This window comes from Somniosus microcephalus, chromosome 22 (genome assembly GCF_052327205.1).
Source record: "Somniosus microcephalus isolate GS21.2 chromosome 22, FLI_Smic_1.0, whole genome shotgun sequence".
NCBI lineage: Eukaryota > Metazoa > Chordata > Chondrichthyes > Squaliformes > Somniosidae > Somniosus > Somniosus microcephalus.
Genome location: NC_141008.1, coordinates 53688258 through 53711932, shown reverse-complemented (window position 1 = coordinate 53711932; position 23675 = coordinate 53688258). Strand labels below are relative to the sequence as shown.

Here is a 23675-nt window from a genome sequence, read left to right as displayed (position 1 = left end):
TCCCTGCATCTACCCTGTCGAGCCCTGTAAGAATTTTGTATGTTTCAAGACAAACATGAAGGAATAATGCAGTCCTGGCAGGCTTTCTGGCACGGCACATGTCCTGGTGCTGGCAAGACACTGTGGGGCCTTCAATTTTCGCCAAAGAAGGAAAGTTCACTGCTCAACAGCTGGGACAAGCAGGTGGAGTGTGTGAAGCACACATTCCGCCTGTTGGTACCCGAAAATTGCAATCAGACCTACAACTGCCCTGATTTGCAGATTTACGCCACCTCCTGCCTGCGTGGTGAAGGTTTCTGACAACTGAGGATCAAGGGATGGGGAATCCTGACTTGAGGAATGAACGGGAGGCTCAGGGAGCGTGAACAGTTGGATTTACCAAGGGAAAAGCTACAATCACCAGGGCTACTGGTTGCAGAAGAACGGAAAGGAAACTGTCATAGAATCGAACCTTACAGCACAGAAGGGGCCATTCGGCCCATCGTGCCTATGCTGGCTTTTTGAAAGCGTTAAAATTTTGAGAAAGAGCTCAATTTCGGGGCGGTTTGGAAGGGTGGGCTGGATGGACCAATGGTCTACACATTGGACCCCATATGCAAATTCTGTGGTTGAGGGTGTGCGAGCAATCCACTAACTCCAAGTCGAAATCTGTTGAGTTGCTGGTTCAGGTATTGAACTATTTGAAAGTTACTGAGATTTATTCTTTTCTCATCGAGTTTCTTGCACCCTTTTTAGCATCAATCTCCCAACTTTCAGCTGGATGATTGATTTGATAAATTCAAATTATATTAACTATTTATATAAATTATATATTAACACCCAGTGTCACAAAGCAGGTGGGAGTCTGCTGTCCATAACTGCAACCACTAGCACCACCCCCGCGCCCCCCCCCCACAATTTTTTTGGGAAGGGTTTCTGTCTCCATTTCCCCGCCCCCGATGGACCAAATCCCCAGAATTGCCCTGATACCCCTCATCTTATGCGTACTCGGTTTGCGCTGCAATGCGTGCGGAGTTGCCAACTGGAGGCTGTGTTATCCCCCTGCACTGGGGAGCAAAGCTGGGAGTTGGAGAGCCCCCTCTGGGTGGTCCCTAGTGCCTCCGGGCTACTTGGTGGCAGCTTGCGAGTTGGCCAAGAGAGGGAAAACATTGCAGGAAAAAAAAGGGGGGAGAATTGACAAAATCAAGTGATTTGGAAAAAAAACTTTAAAAATTCCCGAGGGTGTTTATAATTTTTAACGCACATCTTTAAAATGGGCAGTCAGAGATTGTAAAAACCTGGAACAATTCTACAGACGGGTTCACTGCAACAATCTGGAACGGTTACAGAGGTGGGTTAGTTCACATAATCTAGAATGGTTCCAGTGGCTGTTCAATTGCAAAAATCTGGAACTGTCACAGAAGCTGGCCAGCTTCCAAAATCTGGAACAGTCCCACTGTGGGATGAGCTGCTCTCTGAAGCTGGTTCTCGGCGGGAATCTGGAGCAGGTCCGGAGTTCGGTGAGTATTATAAATCTGGCGCTGTTCTCGAGGCAGGTTAACTGCGCAGCTCTAGACCGGTTAGTGACTGGGATTATGGATGGCTCGTTTTAGAATGGTTCGAGAAACCAACAGCATCCTGATGTACCTGCCTGGAATGTGCAGGTTTATTTAGTGATCGTCCCAGATCTCCAAAATGAGCATGGTCGCTTGGGAGGGTGGTGGTGGTGGTAGGGGGCAAGTTTCACAGACACCGCAGGACTTAAAATTACAAAGATGGTCGACCTTTCTCACTAATAATGACGAATGTGTTTTTAAACCAAAATGCAAATAAAGATAGACAGTCAGGCAGATGGTAAAATAAAACACAGCAGTGTGGGATTACATGGACGCAGTTAATTAAAAAGCAAATCAGCGTGTCAATTAGAAGGAATTGGTGTGTGTGGGGGGGTTAGTAAATGGCGTACCCTTTATCCCAGATATTAACTGTTTATATCGTCGAGGTAGAGACAATAATAAATGGTGTGGAGAAGGGCCATTCCAGAACATCACTTCAAACTAAACCGTGACAACGGGACAAGCGAACACGGGTCCAAACTAACAAAAGGCAGATTTATTAGTGATATCAGGAAGTTGGTCTCCACTCAAAGATTAAGGGACACATGGAATGGTAGGGTAGTGGAGGTAAAACCCTTGGAATCATTTAAGAAGCCGTTGTATCGTGTGATGGGGGGACGTGGGGTGGGGTGAGGAGCTGTTGGGTTTTTCAGGGTGGGTGAGTTAAATTGAGCTAAATGCCCTTCCTCCTCTGTGTCTATCTTGTGAGCGCCAACGTTTAGTACCTCTTTTCCTGCTGTAATTGCCGACTTTGATGTTAATCGCGTACAGCAAGAGAGAAAATACTATCTTCTGATGATGCAGGATTGGACATTGAAGAGGTAGAATCCATCTCTGCAGAGTCAGTAGGTGGCCTGAGCCCCTCTCTGCAAACTGCTGTGATTGCTGCAAGCGATGTGTTTGGGAGGGAAAAAATCCAATTGCAAAAAAAACCGCACAGCGGAGTTTTACCATATAGCAAGAGCTTCAGTTTTAAAGATTCCGAGCTAATCCGCAAGTATGCTTCAGAGACTGTATTCTGTTTGTCTGACCTACATACAGCCTTCCCCCAAACTCCCCCCAAAAAATCTAATCAGGACACTGATTCCATCTGCAATCCCCTCTGCCTGAGTGACTCTTTCATTCCTCTTACACCCCAGTCATTTCCCAGGCAGGTTTGGTGACAATGAGACAACACACTTAGGAAACAGGTCATGAAGAAAGGTATGTAACAGCGCTGTACAAATAATGACAACTGGTGCTGCCAGTGTGGAGGAGATCGCTCCTGCGGCCCTCTGTGATGTGAATCATTCTATTCTTTAGGTCTTTATGTAGATTTCTTGTTTCTGTGCAATTTAAGTTACTGAGCCCCCTAAACAACTAGCCAGGAGCCGGACCATGAAAGAGAGATTCCCCCCCCCCCCCCACCCCAACAAGGGACCCCTCCCCTCTTATCCCATCCCTTAGGGGATAAAGAAAAACCTTTTACAGTCTACTGCCAATAATTGAAAGTCATATTCTGCACTAAAAACAAATAAAATTATCCAATAATGTGAATTAAGCAGCAAAAATGGGAATTTAGGGCGAAAAAGCTGTCAAATTATCAGTTAGTTTGAATTAAGTGTCTTTGAATTAAAAGCAATATTATTAGTCTTTTTTTGTGAATAAAGACCAAAACAGGGGGAGGGGGAGAGACAATAAGGTCATTCTAGGAATGATTTCTAAATCATTTGAAACAAAACCAGCCTGATAGCCTTTGCAGCCACTCTCTTGTTACAACTCTTGACTTATTCCTGGGAATCAGATGTTTGAACCCTGGCAGTGGATCCTGGTGAAAAGTCAATTATGCTGAAAGATTTTTTTTTACATATTAAAGAGCACAGATCTGGTTAGATGCCCTGATGTTTCCTTCGTGAAAATAATTAGAACTGCCTGGTTTTTTTTTACCGATGCAAGTGATGGAGACAGGGGTCCCTCGCTCATTTCAACATCCCTCCTTTCTCTTCATTCTAAAGTGACCTTGTTAGAACTAATGCATCATTCTATCTCGATCGCTCCTGCTGTCACCCATTCAGATCAGAAATCACAACCTGCGCCGGCTTAGCAACAGCCCCACGATAGTTACATCGTTTTATTAATAGTGTCGGTTATGGGGTTTGATAGGTGAACACAGCAGAACCGCTCCTCTCCTCCCCTAGAAAATACACACCCCAGGTCCGCCAGCTGTCTGTCTCACAGTGAAATTCAACATGGTTGTTTTCTCTCTCAAAGTTTAAATAAAATCTACTCACTGAATGGGGTGTGGAGTATTTTCAGACATCCATATTTAAAAAAAGGAGAGACGGGAGCTGTTGGGGAGGGGAGAGGGCATTTTCTAACTTCCCTTGGGACCCTCTGCCCTAGTTTCACACACGAACATAGTGCCTGAAAATTGGGAGGTATTAAAACGCCTTTAAACTCGTTCCAATTGTGACCCATTTGCGCTCGTCCGGATGGATAAATAACTCCCGAATATTGTTTCCTGCCTCCGAGCTGGTTGTTTTTGTCCGGTGACCCGTTCTTTCTCATCCTCTCCCCTCCCTCCCCTCCCTCCTCTCCCCTCCCTCCCCTCCCTCCTTTCCCCTCCCCTCCACTCCCCTCCCCTCCTCTCCCTTCTCCTCCCTCCTCTTCCCTCCCCTCCTTCCTCTCTTCTCCTCTCCTCCTCTCCCCTCCCTCCTCTCCTCCCTCTGCCCCCTCCCCTCTCTCTCCCCCTCTCCCCTCCCCCTCTTCTCCGCTCCTCCCTCCTCTCCTCTCCCCTCTCCTCATCTCCCTCCCCACTCCCCTCCTCTCCTCCCCTCCCTCCGCTCCTTCCTCTCCCCACCTTTCCTTCTCCCCTCACCCCTCCCTCCTCCCCTCTCCTCCCTTCTCTCCCCTCCCCATCCCTCCCCCTCTCCTCTCCTCCCTCCCCCTCTCTCCTCCCTCCTCTCCTCTCACTCCTTCCCCTCCCCTCCCTCCTCTCCCCTCCCTCCTCGCCTCTCCCCTCCATTCCCCATCTCTCCTCTCCCCTCCCCTCCACTCCCTCTTCACTTCTCCCCTCCCTCCTCTCTCCTCTTTTCCCCTCCCTCCTCTCCTCTCCCTCCCCTCCCTCCTCTCCCCTCTCCCGTCCCTCCTCTCTCCTCCCCTTAATTCCCGGCTGTTGGGTGGACCCGCTCCCGCCGCTGGTCAGTTTTTCTGAAATTGACAATTCTGTGATTTGGGGGAAGCGGCGAGTGAGGAAGGTGAAAGAGGGCGGGGAGGGAGGGTTTCAGCTGTAGAATGTGCCTGTGCACCGGACGACATGTACCACACAATGTACCCGTGTAGATGAGACTGCTCGTACTCATCCATTGTAACCCTTTCCTCGCCGAAACTCTTACAACAATGGGCAGAGACACCAACCCATTATGCGAGGAGCTCGGTTCCGCAGGCTCGTAACAATTGCATTGTGTAAACGAAATGATTAGATGGCACTCTTCTCAAAAGACACATCTTTGCAAGTCAGTGAGGAAGTAACACCAAGTGTTGTTTGCTTTCTTTCTCCGATACAATGAATATCATTATATAAAATGTGTGCCCATTGACGTCCCTTTGTATTCTGCTTGAGTCTCATTTTTACCATTCCCTTCCGATTGTTTTCTCTCCTCAGAGCAGATTAATCGGTCAGATCACCCGTCTCTGGTTCTCTCTAGAAAGAGTATGCCTCCTAGCCATCCCACACACCAAGCACCTACCGCGCCCCCCCCCCCCCCCACACACACACACACACCTCATGCACCTACTCACCACCCACCCACCAACCACACTTGCACAATCGGAGATCACTATAGTCTCCAGTACTCCAGTGAAAGGACTCATTCTACATTAACTGCACTAACTCGCCAACGTCCCGGTGATCTGTTGCGAGGGCCTGTCGACCGCATGTACAACCTGGGGGCGACAGGCTTACAGAAACACTCAAAGTGGCCGAATGTGCAGCTACACAGGACACTAGACGTTTGGCAATGACAACAGCAGTCAATGCCAGGTGTTATAAACTGTAAACAGTAAATATAGAGCGGTTTATAAGCACGAGCAGAACCTCAACACTGAGCGACTGGCTAAAACCCATCGATAGAAATTCTTTTGTTCCTTATAATATAAAGAAAACAATCGTTTTTTCCCCCCTTAACCCATAAGCTCAGGACTGGCAGTGACAATGATCTGGCGGCAGATACCATCACATAACTGAAACTGCAGCAATACCAGTTTTAAGAAATATACACCATTTAAAAACGGTAGCCATCTAAAATACACCAGGGTCATTGTAGGAAGCGTAAGTGTGTAGGGTGGAGCCTCGGCGATTTAACGTCCCACTAATTTGTGTATATCTCAAGTACTGGCTGTTGGGATTTAGGATGTATCCACCGACGAGGAGGCAGCGCTGGGAGCAGTCCTTTTCCAAAACCTCCGGGCCCACGAAATCCAAACAGGACAACCCAAGGAATAAGAATCATGCACAGGAAGGGGTCTGACTGAAATGCGAGAAGGGGCCACGTGTAGCTCATCGGCGGAGACTGGGCTCCATTACACCATGCACACCAACATCAAACACCACTTAATGCACTGTACATAATCTATTACATTATACAGCATCTAATAGTTTATACACATCAGAATGATGGCACTTTACCTAATGCATTTTACATCTAAGATCTATACTTCTGAATGCACCACTAGTGCTACTTCTCCAATACACTCCACCATCCAGCACACCCCACTATTGCCCACACCATCCAACACACCCCACTATTGCCCACACCATCCAACACACTTCACTATTGCCCACACCATCCAACACACCCCACTATTGCCCACACCATCCATCACACCCCACTATTGCCCACACCATCCAACACACTTCACTATTGCCCACACCATCCAACACACCCCACTATTGCCCACACCATCCAACACACTTCACTATTGCCCACACCATCCAACACACCCCACTATTGCCCACACCATCCAACACACTTCACTATTGCCCACACCATCCAACACACTCCACTATTGCCCACACCATCCAACACACCCCACTATTGCCCACACCATCCAACACACTCCACTATTGCCCACACCATCCAACACGCGCCACTATTGCCCACACCATCCAACACACTCCACTATTGCCCACACCATCCAACACACTCCACTATTGCCCACACCATCCAACACACTCCACTATTGCCCACACCATCCAACACACTCCACTATTGCCCACACCATCCAACACACTCCACTATTGCCCACACCATCCAACACACTCCACTATTACCCACACCATCTAACACACTCCACTATTGCCCACACCATCCAACACACCCCACTATTGCCCACACCATCCAACACACTCCACTATTGCCCACACCATCCAACACACTCCACTATTGCCCACACCATCCAACACACTCCACTATTGCCCACACCATCCAACACACTCCACTATTGCCCACACCATCCAACACACTCCACTATTGCCCACACCATCCAACACACTCCACTATTGCCCACACCATCCAACACACTCCACTATTGCACACACCATCCAACACACTCCACTATTGCCCACACCATCCAACACACCCCACTATTGCCCACATCATCCAACACACTCCACTATTGCCCACACCATCCAACACACTCCACTATTGCCCACACCATCCAACACACTCCACTATTGCCCACACCATCCAACACACTCCACTATTGCCCACACCATCTAGCACACTCCACTATTGCCCACACCATCCAACACACTCCACTATTGCCCACACCATCCAACACACTCCACTATTGCCCACACCATCCAACACACTCCACTATTGCCCACACCATCCAACACACCCCACTATTGCCCACACCATCCAACACACTCCACTATTGCCCACACCATCCAACACACCCCACTATTGCCCACACCATCCAACATGCTCCACTATTGCCCACACCATCCAACACACTCCACTATTGCCCACACCATCCAACACACTCCACTATTGCCCACAACATCCAACACGCTCCACTATTGCCCACATCATCCAACACACTCCACTATTGCCCACATCATCCAACACACTCCACTATTGCCCACACCATCTAACACACTCCACTATTGCCCACACCATCCAACACACTCCACTATTGCCCACACCATCCAACACACTCCACTATTGCCCACACCATCCAACACACTCCACTATTGCCCACACCATCCAACACACTCCACTATTGCCCACACCATCCAACACACTCCACTATTGCCCACACCATCCAACACACTCCACTATTGCCCACACCATCCAACACACTCCACTATTGCCCACACCATCCAACACACGCCACTATTGCCCACACCATCCAACACACTCCACTATTGCCCACACCATCCAACACACTCCACTATTGCCCACACCATCCAACACACCCCACTATTGCCCACACCATCCAACACACTTCACTATTGCCCACACCATCCAACACACTCCACTATTGCCCACACCATCCAACACACTCCACTATTGCCCACACCATCCAACACACTCCACTATTGCCCACACCATCCAACACACGCCACTATTGCCCACACCATCCAACACACTCCACTATTGCCCACACCATCCAACACACTCCACTATTGCCCACACCATCCAACACACTCCACTATTGCCCACACCATCCAACACGCGCCACTATTGCCCACACCATCCAACACACTCCACTATTGCCCACACCATCCAACACACTCTACTATTGCCCACACCATCCAACACACCCCACTATTGCCCACACCATCCAACACACTCCACTATTGCCCACACCATCCAACACACTTCACTATTGCCCACACCATCCAACACACTCCACTGTTGCCCACACCATCTAACACACCCCACTATTGCCCACACCATCCAACACACTCCACTATTGCCCACACCATCCAACACACTCCACTATTGCCCACACCATCCAACACACTCCACTATTGCCCACACCATCCAACACACTCCACTATTGCCCACACCATCCAACACGCGCCACTATTGCCCACACCATCCAACACACTCCACTATTGCCCACACCATCCAACACACTCTACTATTGCCCACACCATCCAACACACCCCACTATTGCCCACACCATCCAACACACTCCACTATTGCCCACACCATCCAACACACTTCACTATTGCCCACACCATCCAACACACTCCACTGTTGCCCACACCATCTAACACACCCCACTATTGCCCACACCATCCAACACACTCCACTATTGCCCACACCATCCAACACACTCCACTATTGCCCACACCATCCAACACACTCCACTATTGCCCACACCATCCAACACACTCCACTATTGCCCACACCATCCAACACGCTCCACTATTACCCACACCATCTAGCACACTCCACTATTGCCCACACCATCTAACACACCCCACTATTGCCCACACCATCTAACACACCCCACTATTGCCCACACCATCCAACACAGTCCACTATTGCCCACACCATCTAACACACTCCACTATTGTCTACACCGTCCATTGCACTCCACGTTTACTATACCACCCAATACATAATGAACCAGATTGCCCTGTCTTTTGCTTCCAGTTAATTCTCAGTATTGCTGTAGCGGCAGTCCCATAACACTTTCCACCTCCATTCTGTGTGTAATACCCATCGCCCATCTCATTCAAGATTTTCACTCCCCAAAGGGAACACTAGCGACATCAAAACAAAAGCCTGGAGCCAACTGAAACACCCTTTAATAAACATGAACGCAGCCTGATATGTATTCTACATACCAGGGACAAACAGGACGGTAATGAGATACAGGCCGGTGATTTAAGCTCAATTTTCTGAAAAATGGTTGAACTTCGCTCTTGCAGTTTATATCATCAGAACTCCATTGGCTCAGACACCACTCTTGAGTCACACAGACAGCCAGCTCTTCTACCGTGTCCGCTTTACACCACATTATATGTTAAATTAACGGGCACTTCTTTACCAAATCGCAGTTTGTATGAGGATACGGCAGCTGATTTTCTTAAACACTTGAGCATTTAAACTTCGCATCGTTTCTACTCATTGTCAATTCGCGCCGTCTGCACCTTGCACTGTTTAGATTCAATTCGTGATAATCTACCGTTCTTTTAAAAATTCAGAGTCGGATGCTGTTAGGGGGCTGTAGGGTTTGTCCTGATAGATGAGCAATGATGGGCCTCTCCCGTATCTATCTTATGATCTTAAAGGTCTGTCTGCAGTATTGGATTTATACATACCAATATTTATGCTGCTGTCACTATCAAGATTTACTTTTGACAAGAGCAATGTGTTCTTTCGGGCTTGACACTATGGAAGGTTTAAGGCTACAGCCGCCTTATATATTTTTTAAATCCCATTATTATAAATTACAGTATTTTTTTAAAGCTCTCATTCTTACAATCTTGGCCAAGGTGTGTGTAGAAACAGCAATTGTAATCACCAGGGAAGTTTAAATCTCCACATGGTGAACCGCAAGACACGGAGCCGTATTTGGGGTCGTAATAATGAGGTGGGAGCCCTGTCAGACCCTTTAGAGAGAGAGGGAGAGAGATCCTTCAGGTTTCTGTCTGAGTGACCAATATTAAACACTTCTGGTGCTGACCAGGCACCTGGTTTGGTCAGTACCGAGACTCCGGGGCTGGGATTTTTGTTTTTGTTGCGTGAGCTTCTTGTCTCTGACGGAGTCCCCAGTCCATGACCAGCCTTTCGTTTTTAACCCGAGATCTCTGAATAAAGGGAGGCATCGGCGATCACAAATCGATACTCAAAGCATTTCCACAACCGATTATTCTCATCGAAGGAACCCTTTTTCTTTGTGTGTGTGTGGGGAGGTGTTAAATTCTGCTCTTAAATGTAACGTTACGTTTTAACTAGAATTTGGAATTTTTAAAATATATATATATATCAATCGTTATCCAAAAGTGTAATTAAAACCGGATCACTGAATTACCCCCCCCCCCAACCTTTCTATTCCATATTGGGCTGACACACATTGGAGGAACTGCGACAGCCGCACACTGATATTTACTTGATATCAAACTTATCTTGGCATTTATTTTGTTGTCAACATTGGTTCAGTTTAGCTTAATTGACATAAACCGAGGCGATTCCCTTGAGGGTTTTTTTTTGGTAACCCCCCTCCCCCCAGTTCACGCTGTGAGGGAGGGGTTGTTGGGTTCTAAAGGGTTAAACACGGCAGCCTTTATTTGGGTTATTGGTGAATTTATTTATTATTTATTATTTATTATTGCTGTCTGCAGACTGGCCGAGATCAGTGGGTTCGCAGCCTCCTTAGGGTTTGGCGGCCGGCAGTTTCTTGTTTTGGGTGAGAGAGGAGAGGAGAGGAGGGGAGGGGGACCAGGGTGGGCTGTTGACATCCAGGATGGCACCCGCACTGACCAACTTTCTTTCATCCACATAATCCTCTCCTTGTCAGCACTGCGGCCACTGAAGGCGCTCGATAGCAGAGAATAGCAGATCACACAGCCCGGGAGAGTCTCAGGCGGGAGACAAACATCAACAAAGCTACAACATTCGGGGCATCATTTTAAACACACACACACGCACTGGGATACTTCCTGGTAGATCGGCGACACCTTGATTCAGAGAGGGGGGAAAAAACTTGGGAGTTAGGAATCGAGTGGTGTCTTTCAACCCCCCTTTTCTCGGTATAAAAGTAAACCAACTGTCAAATAACGATGCATAAATATTTTTAAAATAGCTTCAGGATCATGTTATCTGCTGGCTAAAGCTGATCTCCGTGGAGGTGCTGAAACCTCTCCATCTATTAAGGCGGAGGGAGTAAGAGAGAATAAGAGACGGTGCCGATGTTATTTCTCTTTTAAAAAATCAGTACCATTACCGATTTGATCCTTGAAATCCAACCAGGAGAGATAAAGGTAGATGGACAAGGCGAGAGGGCGGCCAAATAATAATATATATATTTTAAAAAACAATAGCACCGCGTCTATCTTGCCGAAATAAGATTCCGTTTTAGACGCTTTCAATTAACAGCTTCCAAACGGCACTTCAAACAGCCCGAAAACTTATATTAAAAGTCCGCAATCTCTCACAAAACCAGATCCAAAATATAAAGAGAGCATTCCGCGCAATCTTAAAAACTCGCACTGCGGCGATGCTTGCTATATTTAATAAATGTTACGTATTATATATATGAATATTTTATGCATTGAATCCTATGTCGATATAGGAAGAATATTTTTTTGCAAAATCAGTGTTAGCAAGAGCAATAAAAAAATACACCGCTTCTGGTTTTTTTAATTGCACTAGAATTAAAATTAAAATTTCGACCAAATGAGAGGGAGGTGAGGGGTGGGGGGGGGGGGGAGAAAAAAAATTATGTGACTTACCTTTTCTGCTCATTTTCGCCCCTGTCCAGCCAGATAAAAGTTGTCGGGTGTTTTTTTTTAATGGAATAAATCACCTCGAATTACCAACGATCCGGGAGAGGGAAGCGAGTCCTGGGGTTGTTGCACAGATATCCTGAACCAGCTCTTTCGCATCCTGAGAGCATTAAATGAAAGAGAGAGAGAGAGGGAGAGGGAGGGATAGGGGGAGAGGGAGAGAGAGAGAGAGCTGCAGCCGACAGGAGACGCACCGAGCCCGGCTTACAGAAGGTGGCTCCGACCCGGGGGTTGTTAGATTCGGAGGAGGGGTAGTGGCAGAGAGAGAGGGGGGGGGTGTTGGTACAGCAAAACCAGCCCAATTTCTTCTCTTCTTTGCAACAAAAAAAGATTAAAAATATTTATATATATATATATAATTAAAAGCGGTTGGTAACACGCCTTCCCCCGGACTGTGAACCCAAGGTTCAGTGTTGAAATGTTTAATTCAGACTGGAGAGGGAGGGGGGGGGGGGGGCGGTCAGCTGACGCGCATCCAGCGCCTGGTACAAGGAGAAATAGCAAGCTTTTCCTTATAAGGAGGGATGGACTCGTTCTCTTTTTATATAAAAAGACACACACACACCTCACTCCCCACCCGTTGAATTTCACAACCCCCCCCCCCCCCCGCCCCACAACAGCAGCCCAGGCCAGACCCGCGCCCTCCACCCCACTCCTCACCAATACAGTCAATAATCGTTTAGATATATCTATTAAAAAAATTAGAAAAACTGCTCCAACACTGCACAGAGAAAATAAAGAAGACAGGAGGGGAGCACAGAAGAGAGAGAAAGAGAGAAATAGAGAAAGAGATCCCGTCCCGCTCCCCTACCTCAAGCACTTTTAATATTCCGCGCGATCTGCACCATCTACAGTTTATGGGAAGAAGTCGCTTCTGGCTGGAGAGAGTTCCAAAATATCCGCCAATTCGCTCAGAACCCTGCGCACAGGCATGTGACTGTGGGAGAGGTACATTATGTGCGTGTGTGTGTGTGTGTGTGTGATTCAAGAATTGCGAATGTAGGGGACAGTCAGAGGCAATTTCCTTTTTTAATTTAAAAAAAAAGAAAAGTTGAGAAAGTTATCTGAAATGGACTAACTGATTGCCACAGTCCTGTATCCAGCCCCCACTGCGTTCCATATTAGTATGTTCATAGCTCGCCAGGTTAACAGTCATGGTTTTAAATATAGAATTACTGTTACCTGGGCACAGTGATTGGATCGATGACGGGCTGGGTTGCGAGCTCGCATCTCTCCTGGTTCCAAAAGCAGAGACTCTAACTGCTCCGGGACCAGTAACAGATTAAATGGATTCGGGAATAAAACTGAATATTGATGCGTTTAGCTAGTCAGGCTTTGTAAATATACGAGGACAGCTACTGTAATACAATAGCTAGGGACATCTAGTGGTCGGCTATCAATGGTTTGCCACAAGCCGTGTTGTACAACAACTTGAATTTACACATGGCTTTTGTAGCAAGCATCCCAAGGCACTTCACAATTGGGGGGTGGGGGGCAGTTAGACTCCAGCAGGAATAGGACTGAAATATGGCCACAGGGACTACTGAAGAACATAAGAACATAAGAAATAGGAGCAGGAGTCGGCCATTCGGCCCTTCGAGCCTGCTCCGCCATTCAATAAGACCATGGCTGATCTTCTACCTCATCTCCACTTTCCTGCACTATCCCCATATCCCTCGGTTCCCTTAATATTCAAAAATACATCAATCTCTGTCTTGAATATACTCAACGACTGAGCCTCCATAGCCCTCTGGGGTAGAGAATTCCAAAGATTCACCACCCTCCGAGTGAAGATATTTCTCCTCATCTCAGTCCTAAATGGCTGACCCCTTATCCTGAGACTCTGACCCCTGGTTCTAGACTCCCCAGCCAGGGGAAACATCCTCCCTGCATCTACAGCAAGGTTCAACAGCTACTAGCATTTCTATAGTGCCTTTAACATAGTAAAGAACGTCATCAAGTAAAATTTACACAGCGCCAAAGAGATAGGTTTTAAGGAGAGTCTTGAAGGAGAAGAGAGAGGCAGAAATGTTTAGGTAGTCACCAAGTCCCGTTCGCCCATCTCCCCTGTGCTCTCTGACCTACATTGGCTCCCGGTTAAGCAGTGCCTCGATTTCAAAATTCTCATCCTTGTTTTCAAATCCCTCCATGGCCTCGCCCCTCCCTATCTCTGTAATCTCCTTCAGCCCCACAACCCCCCGAGATATCTGCACTCCTCTAATTCTGCCCTCTTGAGCATCCCTGATTATAATCGCTCAGCCTTTGGTGGCCGTGCCTTCTGTTGCCTAGGCCCTAAGCTCTGGAATTCCCTCCCTAAACCTCTCCGCCTCACTACCTCTCTCTCCTCCTTTAAGACGCTCCTTAAAACCTACCTCTTTGACCAAGCTTTTGGTCACCTGCCCTAATTTATCCTTATGTGGATCGGTGTCAAATATTTTTGTCTTAAAACACTCCTGTGCAGCGCCTTGGGATGTTTTACTACGTTAAAGGCGCTATATAAATACAAGTTGTTGTTGTTGTTGAATTCCAGAGCTTAGGGCCTAGACAGTTGAAGGCATGGCTGTCAATGGTGACACGAAGAACGTGGGGGATGCGCAAGAGGCCAGAGCTGGAGGAACGCAGTGTTCTCAGAGGGTTGTAGAGCTGGAGGAAGTTACAGAAATAGGGAGGAGTGAGGCCATGGAGTGATTTGAACACATGGATGAGAATTTTAAAATCAAGGCATTGGTGGACCGGGAGCCAGTGTAGGTCAGCGAGCATTGGGGTGATGGGTGAACGGGACTTAGTGCGGGTTAGGATACGAGCAACAGAGTTTTGGATGAGCTTATGTTTATAGAAGGTGAAAGATGGGAAGCTGGCCCGGAGAGCATTGGAATATTTAAGTCTGGAGGTAACAAAAGCATGGATGAGGGTATCAGCAGCAGATTGGCTGAAGCAGGGTCGGAGATGGGCGATGTTATAGAGGTTGATGGAGGCGATCTTTGTGATGGAGAGGATTATGTGGTCGGAAGCTCAGCTCAGGGTCAAATAGGACACAGAGGTTGTGAACAGTCTGGTTCAGCCTGAGACCATGGCCAGGGAAGGGCGATGGACTCGGTGGCTAGGGAACGGAGTTTGTGGGGGAGGCCAAAGACAATGGCTTCGGTCTTCCCAATGTTTAATTGGAGGAAATGTGGCTCATCCAGGACTGGATGTTGGACAAGCAGTCTGACAACACAAAAGCAGTAGAGGGGTTGAGAGATGTGGTGGTGAGGTACAGCTGGGTGTCATCAGCGTACACGTGGAACCTGATGTCATGTCTTCAGATGATGTCGCCAAGAGGTAGCATGTAGATGAAAAATAGGAGGGAGTTAAGGATAGATTATAGGGGGATAACAAAGGTAACAGTGCAGAGGCAGGAAGAAAAGCCATTGTAGGAGATTCTCTGGCTATGACTGGCTAGGTAAGAACGGAACCAGGCGAGGGGAGTCCTACTCAGCTGGACAGTGGAGGAGAGGCATTGGAGGAGGGTGGTGTAGTTAACCGTGTCAAAGGCTGCAGAAAGGTTGCGAAGGGTGAGGAGGGATAGTACACCATGGTCACAGTCACAGAGGATGTCATTAAGGAGGATTTTGAAGATGGTAATAGGAAGGGGTTTCGGGTGGGGTTCCAGAGTGTGTGGGGGGCAAGATAGTTGAAGGTTCTGTCACTGATGCAGAGCAGAGAGAGGGAGGCTAGCATTGGAAGAGCACAGGGTACGAGGAGGGATAGAGGGCTGGAGGAGACTGCAAAGGGATGACAGGCTAGCCAGTTTGAATCCTTGCTCTGGGATTTTCACTTGGAACCTCATCCATCCACTCAAGACTTGAGGGTTGAAATTGCATTGTGACATTTTTGTAATTATGGTATAAAAGCATTGATATGAAATGCTTCTGTTCACTATTCTATTGAAGGCATGATCCATCTTCATTAAAATAGTGGCCAGATGAATTGTATACAATTATGGTAACTGATTACTATTTTTCTCATGGCACAGTTTTAACCCTTGGACATGTAACTTGATGTAACATTGCATGGGAGACATTATAAGGAGGTAAAAGAAAGAAAGACTTGCATTTCTATAGCACCTTTCATGGCCTCAGGACGTCCCAAGGCGCTTTACAGCCAATGAAGTACCTTTGAAGCATAGTCACTGCGTTAACGTAGGAAACGTGGCAGCCAATTTGTGCACAGCAAGCTCCCACAAACAGCAATGTGATAATAATAACCAGATAAGCTGTTTTTTTAGTGATGTTGGTTGAGGGATAAATATTGGCCAGGGCACCAGGGAGATCTAATTGAGGGATACCAATTATGTGAGTTATTCTCATCTGGATGTCTGATGTTGGAGATGAGGTTACAGCTTTGAAATAAGCCCGTGGGATCGTTTACTATCTTTTTGTGGTGATATTTTTTTGCTCCTCTGGATCACAGTGCAACAGTCTCCACGTAGCACCTCACTGTGGTTTGGATCATTAACTTCAACTTGTATTTGATAGTAAAAGGAGCTTTCTTAGGCTTAGAAATTTGGCTGCACCGCCTCCTAAGCCTCCAATATGGCGGGTAGGAGGCGCACGCTAATTACAAACCCGAGCTGTGTCACCCACCATATTGGTAAAGGCCAAATAATCAGCATCCAGGGCCCACGCCTGAAACAGGCATTATACCCTTTGCATATGCAAATAAGGGGCCTAAGGCTTGTTTTGAGGCCCTCGCTGCACGATTAGTTTGCCCCGAGGCAGCCAGCAGCATCTTCACTCAAGAAAACCAAGTCTACATGCAGCCTAACAGGTGGTGTTATGAATCTTATGATCCATGAAGAAGACTCATGAAATAACACTGGATGGCCAGCTGGTGGCGCCGTCCAAGGAGTATAAATACTCGGGCGTGGGCCCAGCTTGCCCAGGACATTTTGTAAACAGGAACTAGTGAAAGATAACTAGACCTCCATGTTTTGAAACAATTTGATTAAAGCCTTGCTTTATACTCAAACCAAGTGTGTAGTGAATTTTATTACATCAGGTGGTCCGTCCTTAAAGGGACCACTGCCGGTCGCAACCAACAAGGTAAGTTTGTAAAAAAAACACTTGGCTGAATGTGGAGCCGGGAGGAGCAGGACCACGCCGAGGACCCCACTGTGGGATTGGTTCACCCTCCAGCCCAATCTTCAATAATGCTTCACTGGTGAGCGGCCTGTTACTCACCGCAGTTCACCGGTTCGATGGAAATGAAGCCCGAGGTTCAATATCGAAGGCACCTTGGGCCTCACCATTCAGGCGCAGGGATTGTTCCTTGCCCCACCTTTCCACCACCCCTACCCACCCCCTGCCTCTCCTGTGCGCCCAGCAATTTCTAGGCCATTGAATTTCTCCTCTTTTCTTTCCACAAGAGCTGGATGCAGGCAGACGAGAGAAAGGGAGCCAATGGCAGGGCCCTAAACAGAATTGGTCAACCAGCAGAAATTGGCCCACACCATCATCCAACCTCTCGCTTGCAGGTAGAGTCAGTCGGAAGGGTTGGATACGAACATACGAACAATGACGGACAGGTAAAGACCCTCTGGTCCATCCAGCCTGTCCCATACAATGGCGATGCCTTGTGTATCACAATATATACACTCCACCCCACCTGAAACCATGTGATCTTCTGGGAGAGGCGCAAAACCAGGTAAAAACCCAGGCCAATTTGGGAGAAAACCACTTGGGAAATTCCCCTCCAACCCATCTCAGATAGAGATAGTCCAGATGAGGCGTGGACACTGGATGATGAACGATACACAAGGTAGCCAGAGGAGGAGGTAGTGGAAGTGGAGAAGGATGTTCCTGAACAGAGGCTGAGGAAATATCAGCCCCTGGCTTCAAGAGTGCGTGGATGATGATCTCAGCAGTCCTGCTGTGAAAGGAAGGATGCTGCCAGAGCATCAAACTCATATGAAGACGCTGCAAAGCCTCTCCGAAAATGTGTAGCAGATGGCAGGGCTGGCGTCAGCGTCCAATGCCCTCCTTTGTGGTAGTGTCAGAGAGGGCTCCTCAGCAATGCAGAAGAGCTTGGAAGGACTGGAAGCTGCACAAGTCTCTGTTGGCATGACATAGGAATATAGGAACAGGAGGAGGCCATTCAGCCCCTCGAGCCTGTTCCGCTGCCATTCAATGAGATCACGGTTGATCTGTATCTTAACTCCATCCACCTACCTTGGCTCCATATCCTTTTATACCCTAGACTAGCAAAAATCTATCAATCTCTGATTTAAAATTATTAATTGATCTAGCATCTACTGCTTTTTGTGGGGGAGATTTCCCAATTCTACCACCCTTTGCATGAAGAAGTGTTTCCTAACTTCTCTCCTGAATGGCCTGGCTCTGATTTTAAGGTTATGTCCCCTTGTCCCAGACTCCCCCCACCAGCAGAAAAAGTCTCTCTCTATCCACCCTATCAATTCCTTTCAAAATGCTAAAAACCTCAAACAAATCGCCCCTTAACCTTCTATATTCCAGGGAATACAAGCCTAGTTTGTATGACACGGATCACAGAGGCCTGGAGGCGACTCAGCACCTTGGGTGACAGAATGGAGAGACCAATATCCACTGGAATCCGAGATGTCCAGGACACACATACAGAGAGTTAGCAGGATTTCTGAGATGCTCTCTCCCAGGGATTAAAAGACACAAGCACTTCCACAAGATCTGTTCTCCTGCATATCAATGACAACCAATATTTTCACCTCACCCCCTAATGGGATAGCAGGAGATCCAATATTCCAATATTTCTGCCTTCCCGCAAGACAGAGGTTCACTGCTCTGTCTCCTCATAGTTGGAAGGAAGTCAGCAGGCTAAGAAAATTCCAAGGCTAGAAAAGCAATCTATCAGCAGTCCCTCCCAGGACTTATCTGGTCCTGAGATGAAGGCCACCTCCATCCCAAGAGGCTTTTAGTCATATACAGCAACCGTCCACATCTCCAAGCCTGCACCCTCAGATTCACTGAGAAGAAGTGTTAGCCTAGCAATGAGGAAGAAACAAAATGTACAGTGATGATTCTAATTGAGTTCTCAGTTATTAAACTTCCAGAACCCTTGTATGATTGTTGTCAGAAATAAAGCTAAGATGTTTTTAGAGAGTACAGCTGTAACTGCTGCCAACGAATTGAAAGCTGCGCAGAAACATTCTGCGCGTAAATGTTAACTTTCCTAACTTTCACAAGCCCATAGAGACACCAATTCAACTTTTAATTTTTATTTTCTTCTCCTCAGTTCGGCAGCAGCGACCCCTTCCGCCCCCCCCCGCCCCCCTCTCTCTCACCAGTCTGTGGGAAGTCCAACAAGAACGACCAAAAGACCACTGGAACTACACGCGCACAATTACTTTATATTGTTGGCAGCAGTCACAACCTTTAGAATGACATAGAATATGCAGCACAGAAACGGGCCATTTGGCCCAACTAGTCTGTGCCGGTGTTTACATGCCACACAAGTCTCCTCCCACTCCATCTACCTCAGCCCAACCTTTTCAGCACATCTTTCTATTCTCTTTTCTCTCATGTACTCCTCTAGTTCCCTTTTGAAACATAGAAACATAGAAGATAGGAGAAGTAGTAAGCCATTCGGCCCTTCGAGCCTGCTCCGCCATTCAATGAGATCATGGCTGATCATCCAAATTCAGTACCCTGTCCCTGCCTTCTCCCCATATCCCTTGATCCCTCCAGCCTCAAGAAATATATCCAACTCCTTCTTGAATATATTTAATGAACTGGCCTCCACTGCCCTCTGTGGCAGAGAATTCCACAGGTTCACCACTTTCTGGGTGAAGAAATTCCTCCTCATTTCAGTCCTAAATGGCTTACCACTTATCCTTAGACTATGACCCCTGGTTCTGGACTCCCCAGCCATCGGAAACATCCTTCCTGCATCTAGTCTGTCCAGGCCTGACAGAATTTTATAGGTTTCGATGAGATCCCCTCTCAATCTTCTAAACTCCAGTGAGTATAAGCCCAATCGACACAATCTCTCCTCATACATCATTCTTGCCATCCCAGGTATCAGCCTGGTGAATCTTCGCTGCACTCCTTCCATGGCAAGAACATCCTTCCTCAGATAAGGCGACCAAAACTGCACACAATACTCAAGGTGCGGTCTCACCAGGGCCCTGTGCAACTGCAGCAAGACATCCTTGTTCCTGTACTCGAACCCTCTTGCTACGAAGGCCAACATACCATTTGCCTTCTTAACCGCCTGCTGCACCTGCATGCTTACCTTCAGCGACTGGTGCACAAGAACACCCAGATCTCTTTGCACTTCCCCTTCTCCCAATCTATTGCCATTCAAATAATAATCTGCCTTCCTGTTTTTGCCACCAAAGTGGATAACCTCACATTTATCCACATTATAGTGCATTTGCCATGTTTCTGCCCAATCACCCAACCTGTCCAAATCGTACTGGAGTTTCACGACATCCTCCTCACAGCATACCCTCCGACCCAGCTTTGTGTCGTCTGCAAATTTGGAGATATTACATCCAATTCCCTCGTCCAGATCATTAATATATATTGTGAATAGCTGGGGTCCTAGGACCGATCCTTGCGGTACCCCTAAGCTATTCGCCTCAACCACTTCCTGTGGTAGCCAGTTCCACATTCTAACCACTCTCTGAGTAATGTCATTTCTCATCATTTCCCTATTGGATTTATTAGTTGGCCCTTATTGTATGGCCCCTAGTTTTGGATTCTCCCACAAGCGGAGACATTCTCTCCACATCTATCCTGCCCAACTCATTTGTAATTTTAAAGACCTCTATCAGGTCGCCTCTAAGTCTTTTTTCTAAAGAAAAAAAGCCCCAACCTGTTCAATCTTTCCCGATAGCTGTAACCTCTCAGTTCTGGTGCCATCCTGGTAAATCTTTTTTGCACTTTCTCCAGTGCTTCTTTGTCCTTTTTATAGCATGGAGACTAGAACTGTGTACAGCACTCCAAGTGTGGCCTGACCAGGGTCCTCTGCAAGTTTAACATAACTTCACTACTTTTGAATTCTATAAATAAATCCCAGTGCTTTGTTAGCATTTTTAATTGCTTTGCTGACTTGCGATGCTGCTTTTAATGATTTGTTCACCTGTACCCTGAGATCCCTTTGCTCTTCTACCCCATTCAGTTTCTTATTTTCGAAGGTGCAGGTGATGTTTCTGTTTTTCGGGTGAATACATAAAGTTGCAATGGAAACTGAAAATATTTTTGTCAACTTGGGGGCCCCCATAGGACTTTTTCTTTTAATAATGAATGGAGTGTTCTGAAGGGTTATGCATGTAAATTATGTGGATCATCCTAGTTGTTACAGGCATTCTACAGCTATAACAGAAAAGAAAGGCTTGCATTTATATAGCGCCTTTCACGACCACCGGACGTCTCAAAGCGCTTTACAGCCAATGAAGTACTTTTGGAGTGTAGTCACTGTTGTAATGTGGAATAATCTAATCATACGTTACTGAAAGTCTCTGTGCTACGTTTGTCTTGTAGTTCTCCCCCAGCAGCCGTCTGTGACCCTGTTGTGCCCTCCTTATGTCCAAGTCCCTGTCTCAGGGGGGTTCAGCTCTAACTCCGTCTCCTCTTCAGGGATCTCAATTTCCAGGCCCTATTCTGAAGAGCAAAGCTGTGAAGGGCACGGCAGTACTGAGGGAGTGCTGCACTGTCGGAGGTGCCGTCTTTCGGATGAGATGTAAAACCGAGGCCCCATCTGCTCTCTCAGGTGGACGTAAATGATCCTATGTCAATATTTCAAAGAACAGCAAGGGGGTTATCCCCGGTGTCCTGGGCCAATACTTATCCCTCAATCAACATCACTGAAACAGATTATCTGGTCATTATCACATTGCTGTTTGTGGGAGCTTGCTGTGCGCGAATTGGCTGCCGTGTTTTCTACATTACAACAGTGACTACACTTCAAAAAGTACTTCATTGGCTGTAAAGTGCTTTGGGACATCCTGAGGCCGTGAAAGGCGCTATAGAAATGCACGTCTTTCTTTTCTTTTTTTCAGGTCACCACAACATTGGGAGCACGTTGGAAGGAGCCCCCAAACCGAGCTAGGCAGCTAAATCTTCCCTTTCAGCGTGCCAGTGACCTGTTCAATTCGAAGTTCCGTTTGTATGTGAGTCTCATAGCATTCCTCTTGGTTCACTGGTGGCCACCTGCAATGCTGTTCGCAGCCGCGGTAGTATGGGATACCTCTTGACTCCAAGAAGCCAGCCAAAACATTGCCCTTGATTCTGAAAGAATGCACAGACAGTTGTCTGCCAAAGGATGAATGATTCATGGCAGCTGTCTGCATACAACAACAACAACAATGCAGTGAATTTAACGTAGTATTAAATTGTCCCAAAGCACTTTACAGGAGTATCATAAAACAAACTTTGACACCGAGCCACATAAGGTGATATTGGGACAGGTGACCAAAAGCTTTGTCAAAGAGGTTAGTTTTAAGGAGCACCTTAAAGGAGGGGAGAGAGGCGGAGAGGTTTAGGGAGGAAGTTCCAGAGCTCAGGGCCCAGGCAGCTGAAGGTGCGGCCGCCAAAGGTGGAGCGGTTAAAATCGGAGATGTGCAAGAGGCCAGAATTGGAGGAGCGTGGAGATCTCGGAGGGTTGTGGGGCTGGAGGAGGTTACAGAGATAGGGAGGGGGCGAGGCCCTGGAGAGAATTGAAAACAAGGATGCAAATTTTAAAATTGAGGTGTTGCCAGATTGGGAGCCAATGTAGGTCAGCGAGCACAGTGGTGACGGGTGAACGGGACTTGGTGCGAGTTAGGATATGGGCAGCAGAGTTTTGGGTGAGCTGAAGTTTACGGAGGGTGCAAGGTGGGAGGCCGGCCATAGAGCATTGGAATAGTCAAGTCTGGAGGTAACAAAGGCATGGATGAGCGTTTCAGCAGCAGATGAGCTGGGGCAGGAGAGGAGATGGACAATGACACGCAGAAACCTATACCTGTAATCACACACTAATTGGATAATAAGGGGGTGAACATCCCCTTTTGTTGATGTAATGTGGGCTGACAGTAGGGGCACGTATGGCCACATCAGCACAACCTATAGCTCCAAGCACTCATGGTGACTCTGCGATCTGATTAAAATTAATGGCCCGCTCACTCAATTAGTGTTCTCCTGTGTCACATGTAATGACCTGGGCAGCCCTGGCAAACAGGGCATTAATGACTTGCCTTATGCAAGAATGGACAGCAAACTGTCTGACCTACCTGAAGTTGCCTATTGCCTCTTGGAATGAGCCAGTGGCCAAGAAATTAAATGTCGCAGTGACACTCTGAGCCACAGTAACCACTGTCCTGTTCCTGGAGGACATTTGTCAATCTCAGATGGAGCAAAGCTTTTTCCGGGGCTTCTGGAGTGAGCCACAGCCTCTTTACATCTAACTCCAGAGAGACATTCCAATAAGATCCTCTGGGACTCTACACCACGGTGGCTGGGTATCGGGGGAAGGGTCTGGATCTCCTATGGTGGGTGGCCTTATGAGCCTGACTTCCTGGGTAACCTGCTGTTCCTCCTCCAACAAATAAATGATCA

General features: G+C 47.3%; 1 protein-coding gene across 1 annotated transcript in view; it reads right to left on the bottom strand.

Annotated features, from left to right (window-relative positions):
* The window catches only part of LOC147102382 (reticulon-4 receptor-like 1), a 51966-nt gene extending 39276 nt beyond the window's left edge, over positions 1–12690 (bottom strand). The window contains exon 1 of the mRNA XM_085964758.1: positions 12052–12690. Within this exon, the coding sequence (XP_085820884.1) occupies positions 12052–12064 (13 nt within the window). The 5' untranslated portion in view covers positions 12065–12690. The remainder of the gene's footprint in view (positions 1–12051) is intronic.
* Positions 12691–23675: the final 10985 nt, after the last annotated feature.